The 23,586-nt window shown below is 44.6% G+C and overlaps 1 protein-coding gene across 1 annotated transcript in view; it reads right to left on the bottom strand.

The window, feature by feature from the left end:
* Positions 1 to 5,830: 5,830 nt before the first annotated feature.
* PAX5 (paired box 5) overlaps positions 5,831 to 23,586 on the bottom strand; it is a 198,831-nt gene continuing 181,075 nt past the window's right edge. Inside the window, exons 9-10 of the mRNA XM_067553470.1 lie at positions 20,258 to 20,344; positions 5,831 to 6,827 (exon numbers count right to left, since the gene is read on the bottom strand). Of these exons, the coding sequence (XP_067409571.1) occupies positions 6,751 to 6,827; positions 20,258 to 20,344 (164 nt within the window). The 3' untranslated portion in view covers positions 5,831 to 6,750. The remainder of the gene's footprint in view (positions 6,828 to 20,257; positions 20,345 to 23,586) is intronic.

The raw sequence follows: 23,586 nt of genomic DNA, 5'->3' as shown, positions 1-23,586 counted from the left end.
TCTCAACCCAATCATTTTTCAGGTGCAACCCTCATTTTTATTTTTAAATTTAAGCTTCCTTATTGCGCACCGTGCCGGAAGCAATCAGGCATCACACCCAGAGCCTGCAGTCCCTGGGAAGATCAGCAAATTCTCCCGCTGCCTGGGTGTCTCCAAATAAAACACCCACATCCATTTTCACCACCATACTTCCAGAGCCTGGTTTCTGGTTTGACAGCTAACCGCCAACGCTTTGAAGCTCATATACCTTTTGGAGCAAGGGGATGGAAATGATCAGGGTATTTTTGTGGAAGGAGGAAGGGGCAAGCTACTGTAGAAGACACAGAAAGTTTACCCAGGATGAGGACGTTCCATGTTGTCTTCCAAAATGTGTATGAAATGTATCCCAAATGCTTCTGTCAGCTGTAGGTTGGTTCCCAGCATAGGGAACAGTGTCTGATTTGTGCAAGGATTCTGATGACCCCTTAGTGCAGCAGTTCTTATCTACTTAAGGTCAGGGCCGGATTTCCAGTTAGGCATAGCAGGCACGTGCCTCGGCGTGCCGGTGTTCTAGGGGCACCTAAACAGTGGCCGATTACCGCCCGGGTCAACAGGGCCCGTGAACAGGGGCCCGGGCCAATTTGGGGGCCCCGCACGACCACCGGAACCCTGGCCCTGCCCCTCCTGCGCTCTCACGGGGTCATGCCGCCCTGCTCGTCCTCTTCCTCCAGAGGCCACCTCCCCTGGCCGGAAGCCGGAGCTCGGGGTGAGATGATATTCCCCCTCGCCGAGCTGGTTCCCCAGCCTCTCTCTGCCACTCGCACAGAGCTAGCCCAGCCAGCCCCTTTCTTCCTCATCACCACGCCCCACGTGGGAAACACACAGCTCAGCTGCAGGCCCGGGGGCACTGAAGATGCTGTGCCAAGGGGCACGTAAGGAGTAAATCCGGCCCTGCTATGGGCAAAGACACCAGTTTAGCAAATTAAGGACCCGATTCTGCAAACCCCTCGTTCATGTGAGTAAGCCAAACCAGAAGCCCTAGTGAAGTCAATGGATGAAATCAGAGGCCCCCCCACATTGGCGTCAATGGCAAAACTGCCATTGAGTTCAGTGGGGTCAGGCTTTCCCCTCTGAGGCTAATCATGTCATAGGGCTGTCCGTGTGCACGTTTATGGGATCAGCCCTAAGGAGCTCAGGTGAATCTGCCAGGATCCGCCGTCTCCAGTTCCCTGTGCGCTCTGCCATGGACTCCGGGATGCTGTCGGAAGCAGCTTGTGTTTCAGTACTGATTATGGCACAATGTAACTGAATCTCAGGGCCTGATCCTGGGACATGCAGGACACGCCCGTCAAGGGGAACTGAGGCCTTATGATAGGACATTTGTAATTACACTGACTCAGCTGAACCCCTGGAAACTGACCCCCAGCAATTCAGCGTCCGTTGTCCTGCGCTCTGATTTAATGGCCTATGTATGGTCATATTCCTAATGAATCTTACGAAGCAGCTCCTCAACACTAGTTGGTTTGGGTGTGGAGCAGCATTTTCTCTGTCTGTCTGTTTCTCGGATTTTCTGTTTTGGACACGGCTCTGCCTTTTATGCGTATTACATAGTTGCCAGATTCTAGCTTGCATGTAGTCTAAGAAATGTGCTTCAACGTCATCTTTTTTCAACATCTCATTACCTGCCACCCGGGTACCCTATCGCCACCCCCATGTGGGCCGTGCTCTACAGGTTGGGAAACAATGAACTAGAGGAACGTTCCGGGTCTGATTTCAGTAAGGGTTGAGGGCTGGAAACACTGCCAGTACGTGGCATGGTAGGCACGGATGGAATAAAACGTGTATTGGGACACATTCTGGTCTCAGGCCCTGGTCACTGGGGCTGCATGGATATATAACCGAGAGCAGGATGTGGTCCGTTGTGTATAGTGTGTGCAATCATTCTGGTTACAGAGGAACCAAGCCAAGCCATTCACATGAAGGAGCCCCCTAAATCCATCTCTCTGTCCCCAAACAGGATCCCTGTTCCGCTGTCAAACTCCCAGCATCTCCCTGGCCTCATCTTCTGCCTCACCCAACAGCCTTCATTACAGCCAATGAATAGGCTCTAAAACTCCTATGTAGGTTTCCTGTCCCCTCATAATGCCAACACAGCTCACTCGTTCTCCACAGCTCCGCCCTCCTCCTCTGCCTTCCAAGACCCAAAAGGTGCTAATTTACCAGGCTGCCCTTGCCTTCATGGCCTGTGTGCGCCGAGGCTTCCCCGCCAGCTCCGACGTACTCCAGGGTGCCCAGCGAGCCTTAGCGCGTGTCTGAATGGAGGGGAGTCTGCGTAGACGGAAGCGAGCCGGGTGAAGCCAGGGGAGGCTGAGTGAGAGCTTGGGAGGCAGGCAGGATGGCGGGAGGAAAAGAGGGAAGGATGGATGAAACCTCAAAAGAATTGGGTGAGCTTCAGATAAGCATCCACACTTCATAGGGCTTATCAAAACAGAGCCAAACCGCCAAATCTTTTGAGAGTCACCCATCACTACCACAGAGATGTACAGCACTTTGCACATATACATTGCGCCTTCGTGATCCAAAGCGTCCCTCTGAAAGCCCTCTCTCTGATCTCAGGTCACTGTTCTTGGTAACAACTACATTAGAAAGCAACAAGGCATGAGCCAAGTGCTCGGTGGGCCACGTCTTGCCCACCTTATAAAAACTGCGTGGAGAAAGGAACGGGGGTTCTTATCAACACTTCATTACCAGAGGGTGTGACAGCTGGGCTGTGCTAACATCCCTGACAGATCCTCAGCTGAGATGAATCCGCAGAAGTCAATGGAACTAGTGGAATTTATACATGCTGAGCATTTTACCAATATATTTTTAATCCCCACACGTAGTTTTAAAAACTGCTTTATAATGCGGATGTGATTTCCGGGACGCATCTAAGCTGCCTTGTTTAGTTCCCAACTGCTACAAAAGAAATCCACTCCCTGCTCAGCATTCAGCATGTTAATGAGGCACCTCAGATTTCCACTGGAATTCCAGAGTATGTCCCAGAGCCAGCTCATCAGTCAGGTGGTAACATTGACTACAGTTTGTTTTGTTACACAGAGATTGGGTTATAACGATGGTGAAATATGGGGGGAGAGGAGGACACACCTAGCATGGTACACATATGTGCAACTATCACACATACATTTGGGTTTATTGTTAGTTCATTAAAATCGGGTTGATGGAAAGACAGCCAGATGATTTGTCTAGTTTGAGCTACTGCCCAGCAAACCCATGGTGGCAATCAGTAACTCATACAAGTAGGGAATAATACAACAAAGCGCTCAGTGATGCTTAGAAAATGAACATGGGGAACACACTGCACCAACAAAATGGACAACAGGCATATGGGTAAAGAACTGCAGAAGGTAACTTTTGACGATGCTCAGAAAGCCATCTATTGTCTGTCTCTAATTCTCAAAGAAACCTAAAAGATTTGATTTCCCATTAAAATGAATGGAAATGGGGTGTCCAGATCTTCCAGGTGGTTTTGTGAATCCCTCCCTTAATACCTTCAAAGGCAGCCAATAGTGGTAATGTATTTATTTTCTAGGAGGAGCGTCTGCACAGGCTATGAGCTAGATCATACTTGACTCATGTGAGAAATAGTCCCACTGGATTTAAATGGACTGTTTAATTGACTAAGGCAAGCAGGGCTTGGCCCTGTGTGTCTCCGTGTATCGTACAGGTTGATGCACATCCACAGGATGACATTTACCAATCGTGCTAGCGATATACCTTTATTTTGTCATTAGCATAACTAAAAATATTTCCATACTGAGCATGCTCACGCCAGCTGATGCAAATGTCCAGCTGCCTAATGTTTATTCTTCTCACAAAATCAAAACTAGTCTAAACGTTACAAGACGCTTCACTCCTATGAAATAAATAAACCATGTGTCTGCCAGGTAGTGTGTACAGTGGCTGAAACACCCCAAAGCAGAGAGCCAGCCTGAGATCTAGGTGCCACTTATACCCTCAAAATATAGCTTGTCGTCCTCAGGCTGATCCTCTGTACAGGGGTGAATTTAATCCACGGTGCATGTTTGTTTTCCTTCATCACTATGACTGTTTATAACAATCTGTTCCACCTAGTATTTAGCAGTGACTTTGAGTTAGTTTCCCAGACCTGAAGAAAAGCTCTGTGGAAACTGGAAAGCTTCTCTCTCTCACAAGCAGAAGTCGGCCCAATAAAAGATATTATCTCACCACCTTGTCTTTCTAATGTCCTGGGACCAACACGGCTAAACCACCACTGCATATACTATTTAACTCAGAAGAGGAACAACCATTCACATGCAACCTGGTTACTGTAAAGAGAGAAAGAAAACTTGTAGGCCTCCTGTCTGGTCATGAAATTTCTCTGGACATACACCTGCCTAACTCAACTCAGCCTTAATTATGAGGCCTCAACCAGCACTCCCATGATACTTTGCAATTGTATATAAGCAGATGACCTATTTTCTGGCTGGGGAATTGAAATCGCCTAATGTTCCAGAAGGTCCATGGTGCATGCAGGTTGGTGCATATGCCAATCAAAGAAACCAGGAAGGATTCTAAGTAACCTTTATCCAGGAGAGAGAGAGGAAATTTCCTTTACAACCCTCCTGCCGGAGTGTGAAAGATAATCCAGCATTTAGTGAGAACTCAGAGGATGTTTTTGGAAAAAATGCCTCAGAGGAGAAGACCACTGCTTGCTTAAATGACAAAGCTGCACATACTGTCACGTATCTTTTTAAACTGAATAATGTTTATCAACCATTAATTGTCAAAAAAGGAAAAATAATGGCTACTTTGATCGGTGGGTTTGTGGGTGTTACTAAACTAAACTCCTGGGCAGGAACACGGCTCCAGTCTATCTGCCTTGGAAACTAGAGACATCTGCTTCAGACTTGGCTCAGAAGACACATTAAATATTGTACCAAGGTTTTGGAAGGAACACGCAGCCAAATCCAACTGAGCTGCTACCATTGGATTTGATGACATCCATTCAGGATAAGAAGCACAAAGGTAGAATAGTAATTAAAAAGTCACCAGCCTGTAATACTCAAAAAAGAGGAAATAATATTTGTACTTCAATTGTCCACTTGTAGGAAACATATTTTTGGACTAGACCCTATTCATGGACTCAAATGGGATTACTACAGCATTTAAGTACTCCTCAGTATAAGGATGGTAGAATTTCACATTAATTATGGTAGCATTGCCCAAGGCTATGGGGCAGATCCTGAGCCCATAACACTGCTCTTATTTTTCCTTTGTGTTGATGAGACGTTTGCTGATTATATTGTTAAAAACCCAGCATTAAAGAGTGTTGTTCTTTCGGGAAAAAATGACTAGTTGATATGGTTCCATAGAATTGGTGGTGATTGACGTTCTAGTTTAACCAATCATTTGTAAGCTGCCCTCTTCTGTCCATTAGCTCTGGGAAGTAGAGAACATTGAACAAAATGTCACTTGATTCTATGCTCTCTCTCTTTGAGAGGGAGGGAGAATATACATAATTAATGGGCCAACTTTATCGCCAGTGTAACTTTATGGACTCCAATGGGATGGATTTACTGTAGCCCTCTGTGTACAAGGAATGACTTTGAGAAATGTCTTCATTTAAACATATAGGTATCCCAAAATGTGTCCCCCCCATCCTTTTGATTTGTAAAGCAAGGTTTGTATATTTCAGTGTGCATGGCTGCCCAGAATGTAATCCTGTTTGAGATCTCAATTTGAAAAATCATCACCTTGGGATTTTTCTCATTTCTTTACAAAATAGAAATAATTGGGTGTTTGCATGTCATCTATTTAGATGTACATAAGGTGTTGGTTATTAATTAGGAATTCCTTCTCTGATGCGGTTTAACTTGAAAGCAGAGAATTTGTTTCAGTGCTAGTTATGATGACAAAGAAACATAAATTAATATTTAGCAGTAAAATGTCACAAACTGCCCATGTCTTCCAGTTGCTCACGTGTTCCATGCCAGCTCATAGCACGTTCACACATGACTGTCAGATATGATGCTGAATATAGAAATAACACCAGCCCCAAATATAGTCACAACGAACGTTAACCTGGTTCAAAGTTGGTTAAAGCTGACTGAATTCTTTGAATCGGTGCACCGGTTTTAAAATACATTTTCAGATGCATTTTGAGTTCATCATTTGTACCATGTTGCTGTTTACGCTAAGCCACTCTCATAGTAACACAAAGAAGCAAGTTATTTACATTGGTGCTGTGGAAATTGAGCAGACCAAGCCTTCTTTACCAAAAAAGAAAAGAAAAAAAAAGCCAGACAGTCCACGTTGAGTCACACCGCCTGTGTCAATGCACATTAAGAGAGACATCCCAAGTTGGACTGTTCAAGGTCAGAACTGTTTCCAGACCCAGGCACAGCTGAGAACACCAGAGGCAGTAAGATTGGTAGTCAGCAGGCTGTGTGTAGACGCAGCTACTGTGCCTTTCAAACCAGGTGGAATGTCAGCAGAACTGGTTTCTCCCATTCCTTTGTTTTGTGTGAGACCCCAGTTAATATCACCAGAATTTCATTGATTTAAAAAATAATAATAATCATAACTCGTTCACCCAGTTTAAAGAGTAAAATTTCAACCAGCAGGTTCCTACTGGATACGTTCGTCTTCCTTCCTGGCAGTCTGATTTGCATGGGTATTTGTAGGTGAATCGGATGCCATCATCCTGGATGATATGTTTAGTAAGTGCTTGAGTTCCGGGCTCCTTGGTCAGTGGCGATCGTAAGCAGCGGCAGCTGCTGGGGGAGCTGCTCCTCGGGCGGCCGCGCTGTAATAGTAAGGAGAGCCTGGAAGAGAGAAGATGGCCATGAGCATCACACAGGTCAAAATAGGCCAGCCTGCCCAACGCAAATGTGGGCACCAAAGATCTGGATTTAGACCCAGGCTAATACGGGCCTCACAAGGTGGTATGCGTGTTTACAACAGAAAGGCTGGAGCTGCAGGTGCTCAGCACAGCAGAGACTCAGGCCCTGCCCGTACAAATACAGTAAAAAGGGAGTGAAAGAACACTCATGCTCCTCCCTACCCTTGCACACACCCCACACACACATTCCTGCATGCTGTGCTGTGCATCTTGGGTGCATGGCTGTCCACATCAGAAATGCAAGAAATTCTGTAGTTAGCTTTGCACCAGCACCGAACTTTGCACGTGAATTCAACGAGTTTCGCTGAAATTTACGAAGCTGCATGGAGCTTGGGAGGCTGTTGCTGTGACTTCTGGAGAGCGCATGTAGGGTCCTGGGAAAAGGCGTGACATTTCATGAGCCTGAACGTACAAAGAGATGAGGGGTCTGACTCTGCGGGCCAGACGGGGCGTGCGGGGAGCCCGGCGAGCGCTTTCCTTTGTTCCCTCAGTAACACAGCAAGGAAGAGGCACCAATCAAAATCCCTGAGCCAATGACGGCTAAGTCAGTGCCTTTCGGAAGAGGTCTGGACTCTCAAGGTAGGTCTACACAGGAGCTGAAGGTGTAGTTCTCAGCTCAGGCAGATGTACCTGAGCTGGCTTTGATTGAGCTCCCACACACTCAGAATAGAAGTATCACTCTGGCAGCCCAGGCAGCGGCCTGGACTAGCTGTCTGAGTACAACGCTGTCCAGGACTGTAGGTACACCCCGCTGCCCATGCTGCTGCTTCTACACTGCTACATTTAGCATGGCCAATACTGTCTCGTTTCCTAGCGCTCTCCCTGTCTGTCTGCATCCACCCGCTGCATCCTGTCTTATGCTTGGATTGTCAGCTCGTTCGGGCAGCAGCCATCACTTTGCCCTGTGTTATGCAGCGCTCAGCGCGATGGGGTCCTAGGAGCGACTGTAACACAAATGAATAATAACATCAACACCGACGGTGAGCACAGTCAAGCACCAGAGCATGTGCTGAGCCAGGACAAATGGAGGGGAGCCAAACAAAGCAATGTGTTTCCCAGCATGCTTCCTTCCGCCCCAGCCCGCAGGGAAACCCCTGTCTTTGAAGCCTGTGGGACTGAGGTCCTGCAGGGATTGTTGGAGCTGCTCCCTCCCTTCACACTGGAAAAATCTTTCACCCTGCACCCCCTACCCCTGCACCTCCCCGTTGACCTGAAATAGTGCCGCTCATTTCACCTGGATCTGGGTTCGGTACTTCAGTAGCTCCCGTTACCATAGTGTCGGACCACAACCTGTAACACAGCTACCCTCACATGCTCCTGCGAGGTAGGCAATGTTATTATCCCCATTGCACAGAGGGGGACCTGAGACACAAAGGGGTTTGTCCAAGGTCACCTAGCAGCTCATCATCTCTGGCACAGGGGTTCCACCAGCTAAGATTTGGGGAAAGGGGATTCAAACACCTGCACTAGACTGTGTTCTAAAAGGCCAAGTCATGATACCAGAACACTACAACTGCATCCCTGTTTGCTGAAAGGATACGCAAAGTCATTGAGTTTAGCTCAAACTGTCATTCTCCCAGATGGTGGTTTTCTTTCCATTCTCCCACTCTGGTCTCTGCTGAGCTCGGGTTCTCTTCCGACACTCTATTTCTTTTCTGATTTTAGACCCGTACTCGTTGGTAATGCTGCCTTTTTACTAGAATGAGAAAGATCCATTGGGGGCTCCAAGGACAATATCCACGTGAGTTTGTTTGGTCCATGAAACAACTCATGACTATCCAGTTTCCGGATCAAGCTCCCTTTCGTTAATTATATTTTTAAATACGTAATTTATTAAAAGAATCCTGCAGGTTTTCTGGCTCTCCTGTTGCTGTTTCCAGGGATACTGTGGGCAGGACTTAGAGCAACGCCACCAATCATGCTGAAGCCCACCCCCATTCCTTCCTCACTCCCTTTTCTCTCCGGGCACACCTCTGCATGCGGCTCTACTGAGTGGTAAGTTTCAGCCATGCTGTTGCTGTTACCGGCAAACGTCTTCACACAGCATCCCAGGGAAGGGCGTGCTGTGATACTGACCATACACTAGGCCAGCAGATGGAGCCTAAAAGAGAATCAGAATGTGTCAGGGCATGGTGATTTGTTAACCTTAGGGTGTGCACTGCCTGTGGTCGCCAAGTGCCACGCTCCCCAATTTACAGCCAATACTTTCATGCTTTGGAGCCAACACAGAGTGTCCCACATTACCATAACTCTCCTACTAACCTCCCTGGGCTCAAGCAGTTTAGCCACATTCTCAGAGGAGAGTTGGCCTTTCGTCAGAGCAAGAGGCTCCTCTAGACATTGCTGTACTAATACACCAACGTCCATGCCACTGCCTTGTGTTTTCCTGCCTCCTGCATGCCAGGAACTCAACTCAGACTTCTTCACCAGTGGCAACCGCCCATGTCCAAGCTTCCTTGGCATCGGCAGGTCAGCAAAAATGTTGCTACATCAACATGCCTCAGTGAAATGCCTGCACAAGGCACAGTCCTGGGATCAATTACCCCTTCACCACTGAGTCTGAGTGTGCAATCCCAATGGGGGGAAGAAACTTCTGTAGAATGATCTCAGACCCAGCAGGTCATCAAATATTTGAGCTGAGCATCTCTAAGGAACAACTGCACCAGGTGCCATGTCACTTGCCTACAACTAATTCCTGATAGGGGAGCTACAGCGCAAGAACTGCTAGGTTAGCTGAGAGTTTGATGATGGGACACTGGATTGAGCTTCTGTGTAATGCAATGGTCCTCAATACACAGCTCACCTTTACCACCACTTGTGACTGGCAAAGCTGCTGAAAAGGATGTGGGATAGATGATAGTATGGGTTTGAGGAAGACGAGCTGGATCACAGGACTAGGGTCCCAACTCAGTGGAGACGGATGCAGATGCGAGACTGTTTCCTCGTTTAAAGTTCAGCACATGCAGGATTCGGGCCATGGTGATCATCTTTTCACCTCAGAAGAGCAGAATACTGACCTCTTGAGAGAGCGGAGGAAAACTGCATTTTCAGCTAGCTTAAATTTAGTATAGCTTTAAGTCTCAAACAATGTAAAGGTCAGATGACAAGAAATGGAAGCCATCTTTGTTCCAGAAAGGGTCTGGAGTTAGGAGGGCGCAAATACGTATTATAGGCAAGCTCCATAATAGCCTTTTTAATAACCCAACGGTGAGAAACATACAAGAAGATAATGGTCTAGGGAAGAGGGAGAGGTGAATCAAACATGCAGTAGCACTTGTGCATCCAAGTATTTAGCTACTGAATCCTGAGTTCAGTCACTGAGTCTCTTGTGGCTAATTATGTTTTACATCTTTCCACGTTCCAAGGTAGAACTGATGTGTTACATGTTGTAACTCAAGATGTCCCCGATTAATTTCATTTGAGCTCTCTCTATGTGAGCACCAGCACAGATGAATAAATAACGCTGCCAGTCAGTGTTTTTAAAAAAATGGCATTTCTTTTTCTCATTTCTACATTTCACCCAGTGCCGGGGACACAAAGAATAAATGTAATGATCATTAAAAAGATCCTGACAGGTCCCCTAAATCTTCTTCCAAATGCCTTTTCTGGTGATCACAAAAGAAACGAAGCTGGCATTTTTTAATCACATACACTGTCCATTGTTGGCCTTCTCTTATTGCCACTGCAGAACTCGGAAGAGGTATATGGCCCACATTCATGAGTTACAGTAATGAATTAATTCTCTCATTCTGCTACAGGTTTTAGATATGCACATATTCAAAGGCACATTATTGTATCATCCCCATTGGCCAGGCTCATAATTATAGGATCACTACCGCTTCTGATACACTATTGAGTCAACAAAAGGCCCTTTAGTTCAGTGCCTGGGAAACATCCAAGTGTCTTCTCATCACAATCAAAGTCACAGGTTGTTCTCCTAGAAACGCATGAGTCCTGTAGGAAAGCAAAAGTATGTGTGGTTTAACAATGTTCATTGGGGGAGATTTCATAAGCCCCATTTAAAGCTTTCTTTCGCTTTCACTGAGCCATCTATACTTGCATTTTTCTCTGTTTACAGGAAAGTGCCAGTCTGAAGCTTTCTCAGTTCACGTGCTATACATTCAGCTGCCCTATATATGATAAGGCCTTATGTTGCATTGAGTGAATTATTGGCTGATGCTTAAAAAAAGAAAAAGGATTAAACATGAAGGGAGAGAGACACAAAGGGAACTGCTGACTGTACAGAAAGTGGAGAGCTAATCATGAAGTGAAGGTCTGGACATTTGTTTTGGGACTTCGAGGTGGAGAAGGCAAAGCCTCCTGCTCACCCCAAGCCAACGTGTGCTGCTGGGGACCGTTTTCCACAGTCAGCGCTTGCCTCCTTGACACCCATCCACTGGACTCAGTGGAAAGAGAATTGTTGATTACAAGGGGAGTGTTGCCACTGACTTGAACAGGAGCGAGATCAGGCCTACTCTGGTCAAGCAACCTAAGCACTGGGGCTGTTGGATGGAAGGCTGGGGTGCGTTCAGATTCATTTCCCCAACGAGGGCTGCTACTTTTATGCAGACTTGCACTTGCTCTACGTACACAACAGAGAATGTCCAGCTCCAAAAACGTGCATGTAAGTACATTGCAAAGATGTTATTCTACGGGGAGATTTATTCCCAATGTCGCCCACTTAATCTTTCCCCGGTGTCCAAATAGACAGATCATTTAATGTCTTCAGTTGTCCCTCCCCGGAAGGTATCTTTGCATGGAGAGGGGAACGCGACCCCGGCCCATCGCCCACAAACGTTCCATGTTACAGCAGTAGCAGTGGCTACGCCAGCCAGCAAGGGTCACTTTTAGCAGGCACTAAGACAGAACACAAGGCTAAAGGAAGATAATTAAATCCATTCCTTTGTGTCACTGGCAGCTTTCAGCACAAAGCAATGATGTTGTGACATCAAGAGCGTGATTAAGCTAAGGAACCCGAAAGCCCACTATAGGATGGGCCTCATTCTGATCTCACCGTGTAAAGCTGGTGTAACTCCACTGAAGTCACTGGAGTTGTTGCCCCATTTAAAACCATCATGAGAGGCGAATCGGGCCCAATTCTTTTATTCCCAGCTTCACAAAAGCAAATAATGTGAGGGGTGTTTTGGGGCGGGAGGCGGGGGGGGGGGGGAGAGAGAGAATAGGATGTGATATGAAGTCACTAGGTGGAGTCAAATTTGTTTTAAAATTAATTTCCCAGACTCTTTTAAAATTAAAATATGCCATGCCTGCCCTGCCCAACATGTGCCACCAAGTTCTGTACGGAGAAGGCAATGCAACTGCTGATTAACAAGCCTTGGATGTCCAATGGGATCCTGCCGATGGGCTTAATGAAGGAGACGTGGGGAGAAATCAACATGGCACTGTCAACATCATGGAGAAGTCGCAAAGTTCCAAGGCATAAGCGAGATATGAATATTTCAAACACATGAGCCTGGGCCAGGAGACTACAGACATCAACTGTACAACACTGATGATAATACAGGTTAGGGGTCTTTGGATATAACATTTAATAGGAGGCAATCTGCACATATTTCGAAATGGAAAGACCTTCCATCATGCCTCGCCAGCCACAAAGTTTCACAGAAGGGGTTGGAAGTAAATAATGATTTTGTTCAGGGTATTTTATGAAAGTATCTGTGGTCTCTGTGGTCCATAGGGTATTTCTGTGATCTCCTTAGGTGACCTAGATAAAGAAACACCATCTGTAATGGGAAAACCCAACAGAGGTACTGGGTGGAAAGCAAGCAGAAGGCAAACTACTCTAACTTCAGAATGACAGTGTGGTATAGGATAGAAGCTGCACCAAGCTAACAAAGGGAGAGGAATGCACGTGAGTTAGAAATATAAAAAATAATATCTTGTTGTCGTTAAAGAGGGGAAGAAGGTTCAGTCCTTCTTTGACAATTTCTAAACATTGTGGTGGAGCACTGTCAAAAGCAATACAGTGTTAACCTTCTGCCCACAGAATATGTCACAATGGTGGGTTAATATCATGATCCCCACTTTTCAGGTGGGAAATAAAGTCACAGAGCGGTAAGCAATTTCATAGATTTTAAGGACAAAAGGGACCATTACAATCATATAGTCTAACATTCTGCACAGCACAAGCCAGGAGAAGAAGTGGGAACAGAACCCAGATCTTCCAGCTCACAGAACCAAGTTCTTCATTCACTGATGCAGCAGCCACAGCTTCGCTGATTTTAAAAGGAGTTGCATCTATGTATGCCACTGGTGAATTGGCCTAAGAATTGATGACTCCTTACAATAAGTAATCCAAAGGTGACTTTGGGTGAGAGACATTCTTTACGAACAGTTATCACACCATAGGAAGATATGTCATAGAGACCCAAGTGGGTTCGTAGTATGGAGGGTTGGAATAACAGGGTTAAAGTATGTGTTTTATATTGTATCTTCTGGAGTTTTTAGTCTGGATTAGGGTAACATTGATTATATTTACAGAGAAAGACACCCCAGCTAGGAAGAAAAATTAAGATAATTTTTTAGTTATTGAACTCTTTCTTCTTGAGAACATAAGAGATGTGCCTTGGCTAGAGATACTGGTTGGGGTGGACTGTGCATTGAAGTAGTACAGAAAATCCTCTAGCTTAGATTTCTGGCTGGTGTGTCTTGCTCACATATGATCAGGGTCACACTGATTGCTAGATTTGGAGTCGGGGAGGAATTTTCCCTCAGATCTGAGTGGCAGAGACCATGCAGGGGAGTTGTCTTCCTCTGCAGCACAGACCATGCATCACCAGCGAGGACCATCTGGGCATATCTCACCTAATCCATTCCCTGCCATCACAGGGGCCTCGGGCATTGGCTGCATCTTGGTCTCTCCTGATCTCTGCCTGTGACACAGGGAATTTAGTTTAGTTACCTGAGGACTGAAATGCTTTGGTTTAACTTAAATCTTTTGGCTAAATAGAGGGGGATTGAGATGAAAATTAACGGCCTGTGTTATGCAGGGGATCAAACTAGATTATCTAATGGTCCCTTCTGGCCTTCAATTCTATGAAACTGAAAAAAAGGAGAAAAGCATATGATTGTTTTGACTCCTTGCTGTGTCTCACGTATTCCTGTCTAAAGGAAAGGAGCATTCCTGTTAGGGAAACATTTACTGTTTGCTTTGGAAGAAGATAAAAATCTTTTCTTAAACTTTTTATCTTTTTGAAGAGAGAGATATTTTATAGCATTTCAGAGTTCATAAAGGAGAGCAACAAATATGGGCTGGATCAATGCCAGCTGGAAAGGAAGTGTTTTATGAGGATGCGGTGGAGGGAGGGAATTTACGTACAGAAGAAAAAGGAATTTAATTGAGACACATGAAAAGCTAATTCCCTTTGTTTCATACATTCAGATTCATGAGTGTTAACTAGTGTTGGACCTGCATGGCAAGAGGAGGAATACACCCTGCAACAGACATGATCCTTTAAATTCTCAAACAACATTACAAATGCTACCACAAGGAGACCAGCAGATTACCAGCAGCGTCACCTCTAACATTCCAGTGGTCTGCAGCTAGGTAATTCAGATGTGCTTCTTTTCAGTAGGAACTCAGTGGGCATTTTCCCGCAAACCAAACTCCTACTGCCTTCCCTGGGGGGTAGGATCAAGTGAGGGTGACAGAATTTTGCTCAGCATTACTCAATGAAATTCATCTTGCAGAGCAGGAAATCCCCTGGAGTGCAGGTGGAAGAGTGCAATGAAAGGCAGAAACTTGCTTTAAGGAAGGGATGAGAGTGTCCTCGCTTAGATACTGAGCTGGGTCTCAAAGATTTGCATTCATTCTTGCTTCTGCCACAGACTCTCTCTGTGACCATGGACAAGTCCTGTAATTTCGCTGTGCCTTGGTTCCCTATCTTGAAAATGGAGATAATACATGTGGGGAACTACCTCAGAGCAGTGTTTAAAGTCCTGGTTTGAACATTGTGCTAGATCTTATTTTTGAACAGTTCCAATTACAGCTAGTCAAAACAAAAAAAATTGGGGAAAAAAACGGCTTTTCAGTCAAAGTGAAAATGTTCATGAAAAAAATATTATTTTGGTCAGAACATTTATATTAAAAATACGGAAGTGAAAAAATTCTTTTCATTTTTCTGGTTAACGATATGGGGCTTTTTGTTTTTTCCCCTACTTCCCCTTATTGTTTTACCTCCCCCTCCCCTGCTCCCAAAAAGGGAAATAAAGTGAGAGAAAGTGGAGAAACAAACAACAACAAAATCTGAAAAACTGCAACAATTTTTTTCAGTTAGAAACTAAACAGAAAAAAATCTCTGTTCCACATCTTTTATACGACAAAACCCCCATAAACTTTTAAGATGAAGCAAAAAATCTTCATTTTGTTTGATTTCCACCCCCCACGAATGAGATTCTATAGTCTATTTCTGACCAGTCTGTGCCTCCAACGCACAGAGGTCTTGAGATCCAAGGTTTTGCTTTGGACCCATCTGCAGTGTGAGATCAATTTAAGAAACCAGAGACTGTTCAAGAAAGTCTTTTTTTTAATGCACTGGTTGCCCCTCCCGACAATTAACTGAGAAGTCAGGATGACACAATGCAATGGATGCTCAGTCAGGATTTCCCAAGCATCCAACTGCATCCTTCAGCAGGGATTTCAGATCCAACACTCCCAAAGGGCAGGGCTTCAGGAAAGCTCTGCTGTTAAAAAATCATCAGCGAGTCAGAGTAATAAAACCACAACAAAACAACCAAGCATGTTGAGGCAAAAAACACAAAGAAACTTTAGGGGGAAAATAGATCATTACTCAACAAAAAATGGAGGGTGAGATCCAGGTCCTGTTGAAGTCAATGGAAAAAACGCACTTTGTCTTCAATGGAGCCAGGATTCCACCCTGAATTTTGCTGCACTGAAAGAACGAAAAGCAATTTCCCTCTGGCCTCCTCCTGCCCCCATTACATTTCTTACTCAGCGTGGCTATTAAAGCCCAATATTTCTCTGCAGCTGCCCACATTTCTTGTGAGTTTGATTTTTTCCAATTCACGTTTCTGTGGTGAAATCAAAAAGGCCTGTATTTGAAGTGAAAAATGAAAACATCACATCACAAAACATTCACTCTTTCTCCTTGTCATTACCCTCTCGTCTGGAATAAACTTGTCCATTCTTCTGTCATTTTTTCTTTCTAATTCATATAATCATCAATTTATTTCTTGACACAGTCATTTCTGGCACATACTTGTACTCTAATCCTTTATAGAACCCCCGAAGAAATGATTTCTAATCCTAATTGACTGGTTCCAAACCCTTTCACCTCATATGAAGCCATGCCAATACTGTCAATCTTGCGACCCTGTCTCCTGTAACAACAGCTAGATAGCTCAGGTGTATCCAGAAGGGAATCCTGTCGCACTCACTTACATTTCACAATGCACACAAATCACATCAGTTCAGAAGTGGGAACAGTGCATCAAACAAAATCTGCCGTGATCAACATCAAGTCGAAAGTAATGAGTGAAAATGGTAAAGAAGTTATTACAACAAACCAGCATGAAATTGAATCATTTTTCTTCATTAGACTGTGTTGCTATTATGCACTTTTAGCATGTTTGTGTTAAGTAGACTTTAAGCAAGCAGACTCACTAGACCTCTAATGTTAACTGACTGAGTATGTGTGTGTGTGTTCATACAAATCACAGCAAGCCTTGATTTTAACACTGCAGTGGGAAACAAAGAAGGAGATACCTAACCTAATTACTGCTCTCCACGTCATTACGCACTGATAACTGATCACTGCAGCTGGACTACCTGAACATTGAAAACAAAGATTTCAGCTGTGCTCAGAAGATACTTGGATTGAAACCGAGGAAGTTATTTCTGCTCCCATTATGTCAGCAGAAAAACTCCTGTTGACTTCAGTGGGAGCAGGATTGGGTCCTTGTTTTTAAGAGTCTAAAGTCTGCAAACCAATAGGGCATGACACGTGATGCTGGTCACATCATCTGAATGCAGAGGATCAGAGCACTATAAGCAACTGAATATTCCGAACAGAAGGGCATGAAGGCTCCAGACAGTGGTAATGACTCGTGCTGGCATTTCTGCCTATTCTGCACCCGTCCAGTGATTTTAAAACACTGAAGAAAACAAATACACATCAACCACTCTGATTAGGTTACTTTAGTTTGATCATCTTCTTGGTTACAAGAGCCAGAGAGCATGGCATTCAGAACAGCCTGGTGAGGAAACCGCACTATTAACCGCTATTGTATGAAAACTGGACTGAGCCCGGGAGTGCATGTAGGCAGCACTGTGTTATGGAAGCGATAACCCCATAGAACAAGTGTGGATACAGGTGCAGAATTGGTATTGTCATGTGATCCGCTACTTCAAATGACTGAGACCCCATTTAATGGTAAAACGCCACCCTAAGGTCGGGAAATTAGCTAACATGCTTCATGGTTAATGCATTTTTGGAAGTAAAAGTCCAGGAGCCACCAGTTCCAGCCTTCAGGCCATTTGTGGTTTTAGTTCACTTAACTCCCATGATCTTTCATGCTGCTCCCCATCTCTCATTTTTCATGCTGAAATTTCCTTTCTCACTGCCATTTGTGATTAAGTGCTCCTCTTTTCCAAGTTTCTGTTTCCCAAAAGGAGGCACTAGGGACGGGCGGAATCTCAACTTGCTGCAACAACTGTCGATCTGATTCTTTCCTAGCCAGCTAAGGGGATTCATTGAGCAGGTATTCTTTTAAGTGCTTGCGATAGTACACTTTCCTATCAACAAGGGAGCGGGGACCTCAGGAAAACCAGCCGTGTCACTGCATGCGCCGGTTGTGATTGACTTTGTCAGAGCCACTGCTTTGAATCAGACACTGCATGAACGTTGGTCTCAAGAGAGAGCTATACTATGCATTCAGATAAACTCTTGAGAACAGTGGAAACATCCTTTATATAGTTCAAAGAAACCCCCCAAAATCTCTGCTGCAGGAATGTAGTCGCTCTAGTTAGGGCGTTCCGACTTTGGACAGTGACGCCGAGCCAACATTCTCTCCCCAGCTCACATTGTTATAAAAGTAATAATGAGTCTATGAAACCAGGACTTTGGGCCCAGCCCCATACTCCCTTACTCTCACTGAGCTAAGAGTTAAGTCAGTGGGAGCCTTGCCCAAGTTCGGAACAGAGGATCGGGCTCCAAAAATCTTGAGCTTAGATTTCTTTGTCTGATACTCTGAGCGTCTCTTGCTTGCCTCCTGAGCCTCTCTACTCTATCATACAAATACACTGTTCAGAACATTTTCCAAGTGGCTCAGAACTGCTTTTTTGAAGCTTCCGTAATATAGGGGATTGAAACGAAAGGGGATCTTTTGATTCAGTTCAATCGAATTGCAAAGTTTTCAAGACACCGGGGCAGGTCCGCAGGCAAGTCCTGTCCAGTGGGGCAGGATTGGGGCAGGTCCTGGTGCAAATCAGAGTAGCTCCATTGGATCAAAGCACCACACCGATTTATACCAGCCTAGAATCTGGCTCACTATGTTTTATGTACTTATATCCATATATGACCAGGCAATCTGAAATTAACAGAGAAGCAGGCTGTTATTGTTACTTGTCGGTACCCAGGCAGCAGTGGGTTTTCAAGAGGTATTTAAACCTCAGTATGTCATCAGTAAATAAGGCTACTTGGGGAAATATTTCCTTTCCGATATGAATAGGGGGTTCAGAATCCAGCCTTAGCGATTTTGCAAATGGCATCCTTCACAACTGAAATGGTTTTTGTTGCTGTTAACTTTCTGTGAGTACAGAACACTTCCTCCAGATTTGGTGAACCCCTGCTGAGGTGAAGAGCTGCTGTTAATTTTTGCTACAATTGTACAATTTAAAACCATAAGAACGGCCATACTGGGTCAGACCAGTGGTCCCCCTAGCCCGATGTCCTGTCTTCCGACAGTGGCTAATGCCAGATGCTTCAGAAGGAATGAACAGAACAGGGCAATTTCAAGTGATCCAAGTCATTTTCTTTGAAAAGAGTTGCAGAAGAACACCCTCCCTCTCCTATCAGTCTCACTTAAAGTGGATTCATGCATCCAAATGAAAGTCTCATGTTAACTCCTGGGCAAGATCCTACTTTGACTTAAATCCATGTAGCCTGGTTGGCTTCAATGGAGCTATGCCAAATTACATCAGCTGAGCATCTGGCCCCTAGTTTATGATGGAAGCACTAATAGACCCTTAGTTGCATAAGGCAGTATTCTACAGCTCCATGGCATGGGTGCTACAGCTGTCTATTTTGCCCGAAGGATTTGTTTAAGGACAAGAATCACGATGAATAAACTTGGGTAGCTCAGTTACTCAGAGATTCTATTACTTACAAAAAAGAAACAATGAAAAAAAATGACCAAAATGTACAATTATTCCTCTGCTGGAGGTCAGATATATCAGCCTGTCGTCCATAAATCTGGAGAATTCTACAACACTCTATTCCTGTATTTGAGAGATGACAATTAATTGGTATTTCGCCTACCTCATCCATGCAAACTGTGCAGGGAAATTCTAATTACTGAGTGCAGTGTATATATAAGGTCAAAGTGGGCCAATTTTTGAGACAGCAGTGTAAAATGGATTATGCTCACTCTGTAGGTTAGGGCCCGAATCTGCAAGAGTATCTGCTACCACAGACTCATGAGATTCCCCTCAAGATGAAGAGATTTTGCACAGGTGTAGCAGAAGCCCGCCCAGATCTGTGGCAAAAGGAAAATTAAAAAGCAGACATGAAATGGGGTCTGAAAGGAATGGGCATTGGTAGAAATTCATGAGCAGGCTAAACTAACCTTGTAGGCAATTATGTGTTCTTGGATTTGGTCATAAGCAATTTATCGTACTTTGGAAACAAACATTTTCAACTGATTACACATCATAGGATTTTTTTTTTTAACAGCGCAATGATCATACCACATTCTGCATGCAAGGGACTCTGCATCCCTCAAAATAATAAATCTGACTCTTGCATGTGTCTATGAATGGGGGCAAGGTATGGGGCAGCATGTGTGAGTGTGTGTGTCAGTGTAAGTGTGAGAGAGAACAGACAGCAGAGAGATAGGGCCCCATGCAGGCTCAGAGGTCTGCACTAGGATATCTTGAAGCAGGATTGCAGTCACTTGTGGGCAGTCAGAGGGAATCCAGCGAGGACACACGAGGCTATGCAAGGAGATACTTTTCACTTACCATGACTGGGTGTGCACCAGTTCTACAAAGGGCTGGCCAAACATCCCACGAGGATGTGCACAGCCACCTACAGGACATGCACCAGCTGCAGCCAGCCAGCTGCTCCTGTAGAAAACTCAGATAGGAAAACTCACCTAGCAATCCAGGGTTGGGAAATCTCCAGGAGTCATTATATGTTGAATATTGTGGGTGGCTGTATGGACTTCCAGAAAACTCGCTCCCTAAGTAAGGGAAAGAGAAAACAAAACACATGGTCATTTGACATTCAAACGCACGCAGAGAAAGTGAGGGGGAAGAAGCAGTTAATTACATTTTGCAGCCTAGATCAGTGTTTCTCAACCACCGGTCCATGGACCGGCACCGGTCCCTGAGATCTCCCTGACACAGTAGAGGAAGCCAGTCCCTGGTATCAAAAAGATTGAGAAACACTGGTCTAGATGATATCCAGTGCAGCATTTAGGGTAGGCTTTATGGCCCGCCTCATTCTCTGGGGAATGGAAATTGATAAGTGGAGAGAGTTTCCCTTTTGATTTTCCTCAAGTTCCTCAGACTGGGCCTGGCCCAAACCGCAGTGGAATCAGTGGGAATCTCTCCGTCTCCTGCTGTTTCACCAGGACAGGGAACACAAAGGCTAGATACCCTCAGGGGAAACTCCAGGAAGGTTGGGCTCATGCTGAGCCTCACCCCTGGTATTGAGGCACTCCCGTTCTACATCTGAGCCCCAGTTTGGCCAAGCTGAGGGCAAGAAGCGCCGTATATCTCCTCAACCAGGCTTTCCGAAGGCAGAAGGGGATGGATGGGTTAAAGTTCTCGACTCTGGCCACCGTCTCAGTTCGTTCAAGGAACCTGCTGCCTCTGACTCACTATGTCGCCTTTGGCAAGCCTCAGAACCTCTCTCCAGCTCTGTAACCAGCATAATGATGCTTACATCTGTGAAGGGCTTTGAGCTCCTTGCATGCAAAGCATCATGTAAGCTCACAGCATCACCACACTGTTCAAGGTCATCTCATTGTTACCTTCTGCTCTCCCCCTCTGTTTGTTCTGTCCACTTGTCATCTCTTGTTTTATATCTAGATTGCAAGCTCTTTGAGCCAGGGACCATCATTTTGTTATGAGTGTGTACAGCACCTAGCACTAGGCAACAACACAATAATAATAATAATAATAATAATTGTTGTTATTATTATTATTCTACAAACTGCCATGAATGATTTTTTCTGACACCTCTCTCACACAGACACAGACACATACCAAAAAGTACATTAAAAGATTGAGGCCATCACCCAATTGGCAAAAGCTAGAGAGAAATTCAGAAGTGATCCTTGCCAGTCCTAGTCTGTTCATCTGAACTGTTCTGTGCTTGCATGAGCCATAATATTGCTGCTCTATCTATAGGGAGGAGGTCCCAAAACTAGAGTATAAAATAAAGTCAGAGAATGCTGTGTGTGCTTTCCCTCTTTCAGTGGGGGTAATGCAGCTCATGGATTTGGGATTTCAGAAGTTATTGTCACCCAGACTGTGGACAAAAAGTCAAAAAAATTCATGAATCAAAAATCAGAAGAAAAAAAACTGGATTCAAGCCAATTGAAAGAGTTCATTGCAACCATTTTGAAGCATTTCATTTTGATTTTGACCTTTTTTATTCTAAAGAAAGTTTTTTTACTATGAATCAACTTAAATTTCAAAATGAAAAACCAAAACATTTGAAACCAAAACCAAACGTGTCAAAATGAGATAATTTGAAACTTTTTGCCAAATCAAGAAATTCATCAAAACCAGCCCTTTCTCGTAAACGGTTTAAGTTTCAAGAAATGGACATTTTTCAACAGAAAAACATTTTGTCAAAAAATTCCCAACCAGCGGTAGTTAAAACACAATATGGGCCCAGTCCAAAGCCTCTTTGAAATAAATGAAGGGACTGCCACTGACTTCGGTAGTGTCTGGATCAAGCCAGACGTACACACACACCTGAACTGCCCAAATGGCTTAGGAAAATCAGAATAAGAAGGTAAAGCAATCTGATGAGATGGGAGCAGTAGCTACATGGCTGATGCTTAGAACAGTATGCAAGGCACACTGAAATCACTCCATCAGCATAATTTAAGAGTGTAAAGCCATATCCTTAGTTAGTATAAATTGGGGTAGCTTCACTGAGGCCAAGGGACCTACACCCGTTTACATCAGCCAAGGAGTTGGTAATTAGATGGTCATTAGAAAGGCTTTCTATAGAGTACTGGACTTTGGGCAAACCTGAGACTGTCATTGAGACTGTATAGGGACGAAGAAGGGTTTAAGATTTAAACTCCTTGGATACTTTATAGGGTTCTGAATGAACTGTATTCAGCTCAGGAAAACAACCTGGGTGCCATTAGAGACAGCTCAATGGCGGAATGGGATGGAGAATAATACAAAAGATATTGTACTGCCATTATATAAATCAGCAGTGCAACCTCAGCTGGATAATGTGTCCTGAGCTGGTCAGTCCATCTCCAAGAGAATATTCCAGAACTGGAGAGGGCTCCGACAAAGGTAATGAGAATGATCAAGGGCCTGGAAAATAATATAGACAAAGAGAGATTGAAAAGACTGGGATTGTTATTTTAGAAAGGAGACAAATAAGAGGGAACATGATAGAAGTCCATAAAATGACGACTGATCTAAAGAAGGGAGATTGGGCATTTCTGTTCTCCTTCCCCCATAACACAAGAACCTAAGGACATTCAATGAAAATAAAAGGAGGCAAACACAAAGAGATGAAAAGAAATACTTTTCCGCAGTCTAATTCCACATTGTGTGACACTCATTGTCACAGGACATGGTTAAGGCCAAAACCTTAGTATTCTTCAAAAAGGGACTGGAGATTTATATGGATCCCAGAAGTACCAAAGCTAAAGTAGTTAATGCTCACGTGTGTCACGTACATTCCGAAGGAGGATTTAAACTGATCTCTGTAGACCAGGGACTTGGAGAAGACCTACTGTAGGGGCAGATTGCTCCACAGCTGCCTAATGCAAGGCTGACTCCACCTTTCTCTAAAGTCTCTGGTCCTAGCCACTGTCACAGACAGGGTAAGGGGGTAGATAGGCCTCAGGTCTGAGCTAGCTGGGTATTCCTGTGTCCCTAAGGTTGCTTCTTTATCATTAAACGCTCAGAGGTTTTCTTTGTGGCTCCAACAGCTGCTCCAGGCTGACTGCTGACGACACTTTCCCAGGAATACAATTGAAAAATAAAGATTCACATGGTTGAATGTCAGATTATCAAACACTGCTCCTTAAAGGGGCCTATTCCATCTTTACTAGACTCCTCTGAAAGGCTCAGGTGCTTCTATTTGTTAATTATTATTATTACTTCTGTACAACTCTATTAATCATTGTGAGAAACTGGAAAGAGAGTCACTCCCAAATTTCTGTTCCTATTAACGTGCATAGCATGTACATTTCCTCTCTGTTCCCTGTCCTATTGA

The sequence above is a fragment of the Emydura macquarii genome, unplaced genomic scaffold (assembly GCF_026122565.2).
Source record: "Emydura macquarii macquarii isolate MOO-44397 ecotype Brisbane River unplaced genomic scaffold, CSIRO-AGI_Emac_v2 contig_1451, whole genome shotgun sequence".
NCBI lineage: Eukaryota > Metazoa > Chordata > Testudines > Chelidae > Emydura > Emydura macquarii.
The sequence above is the reverse complement of the archived record's forward strand: the minus strand, read 5'-3'. Positions and strand labels throughout refer to the sequence as shown.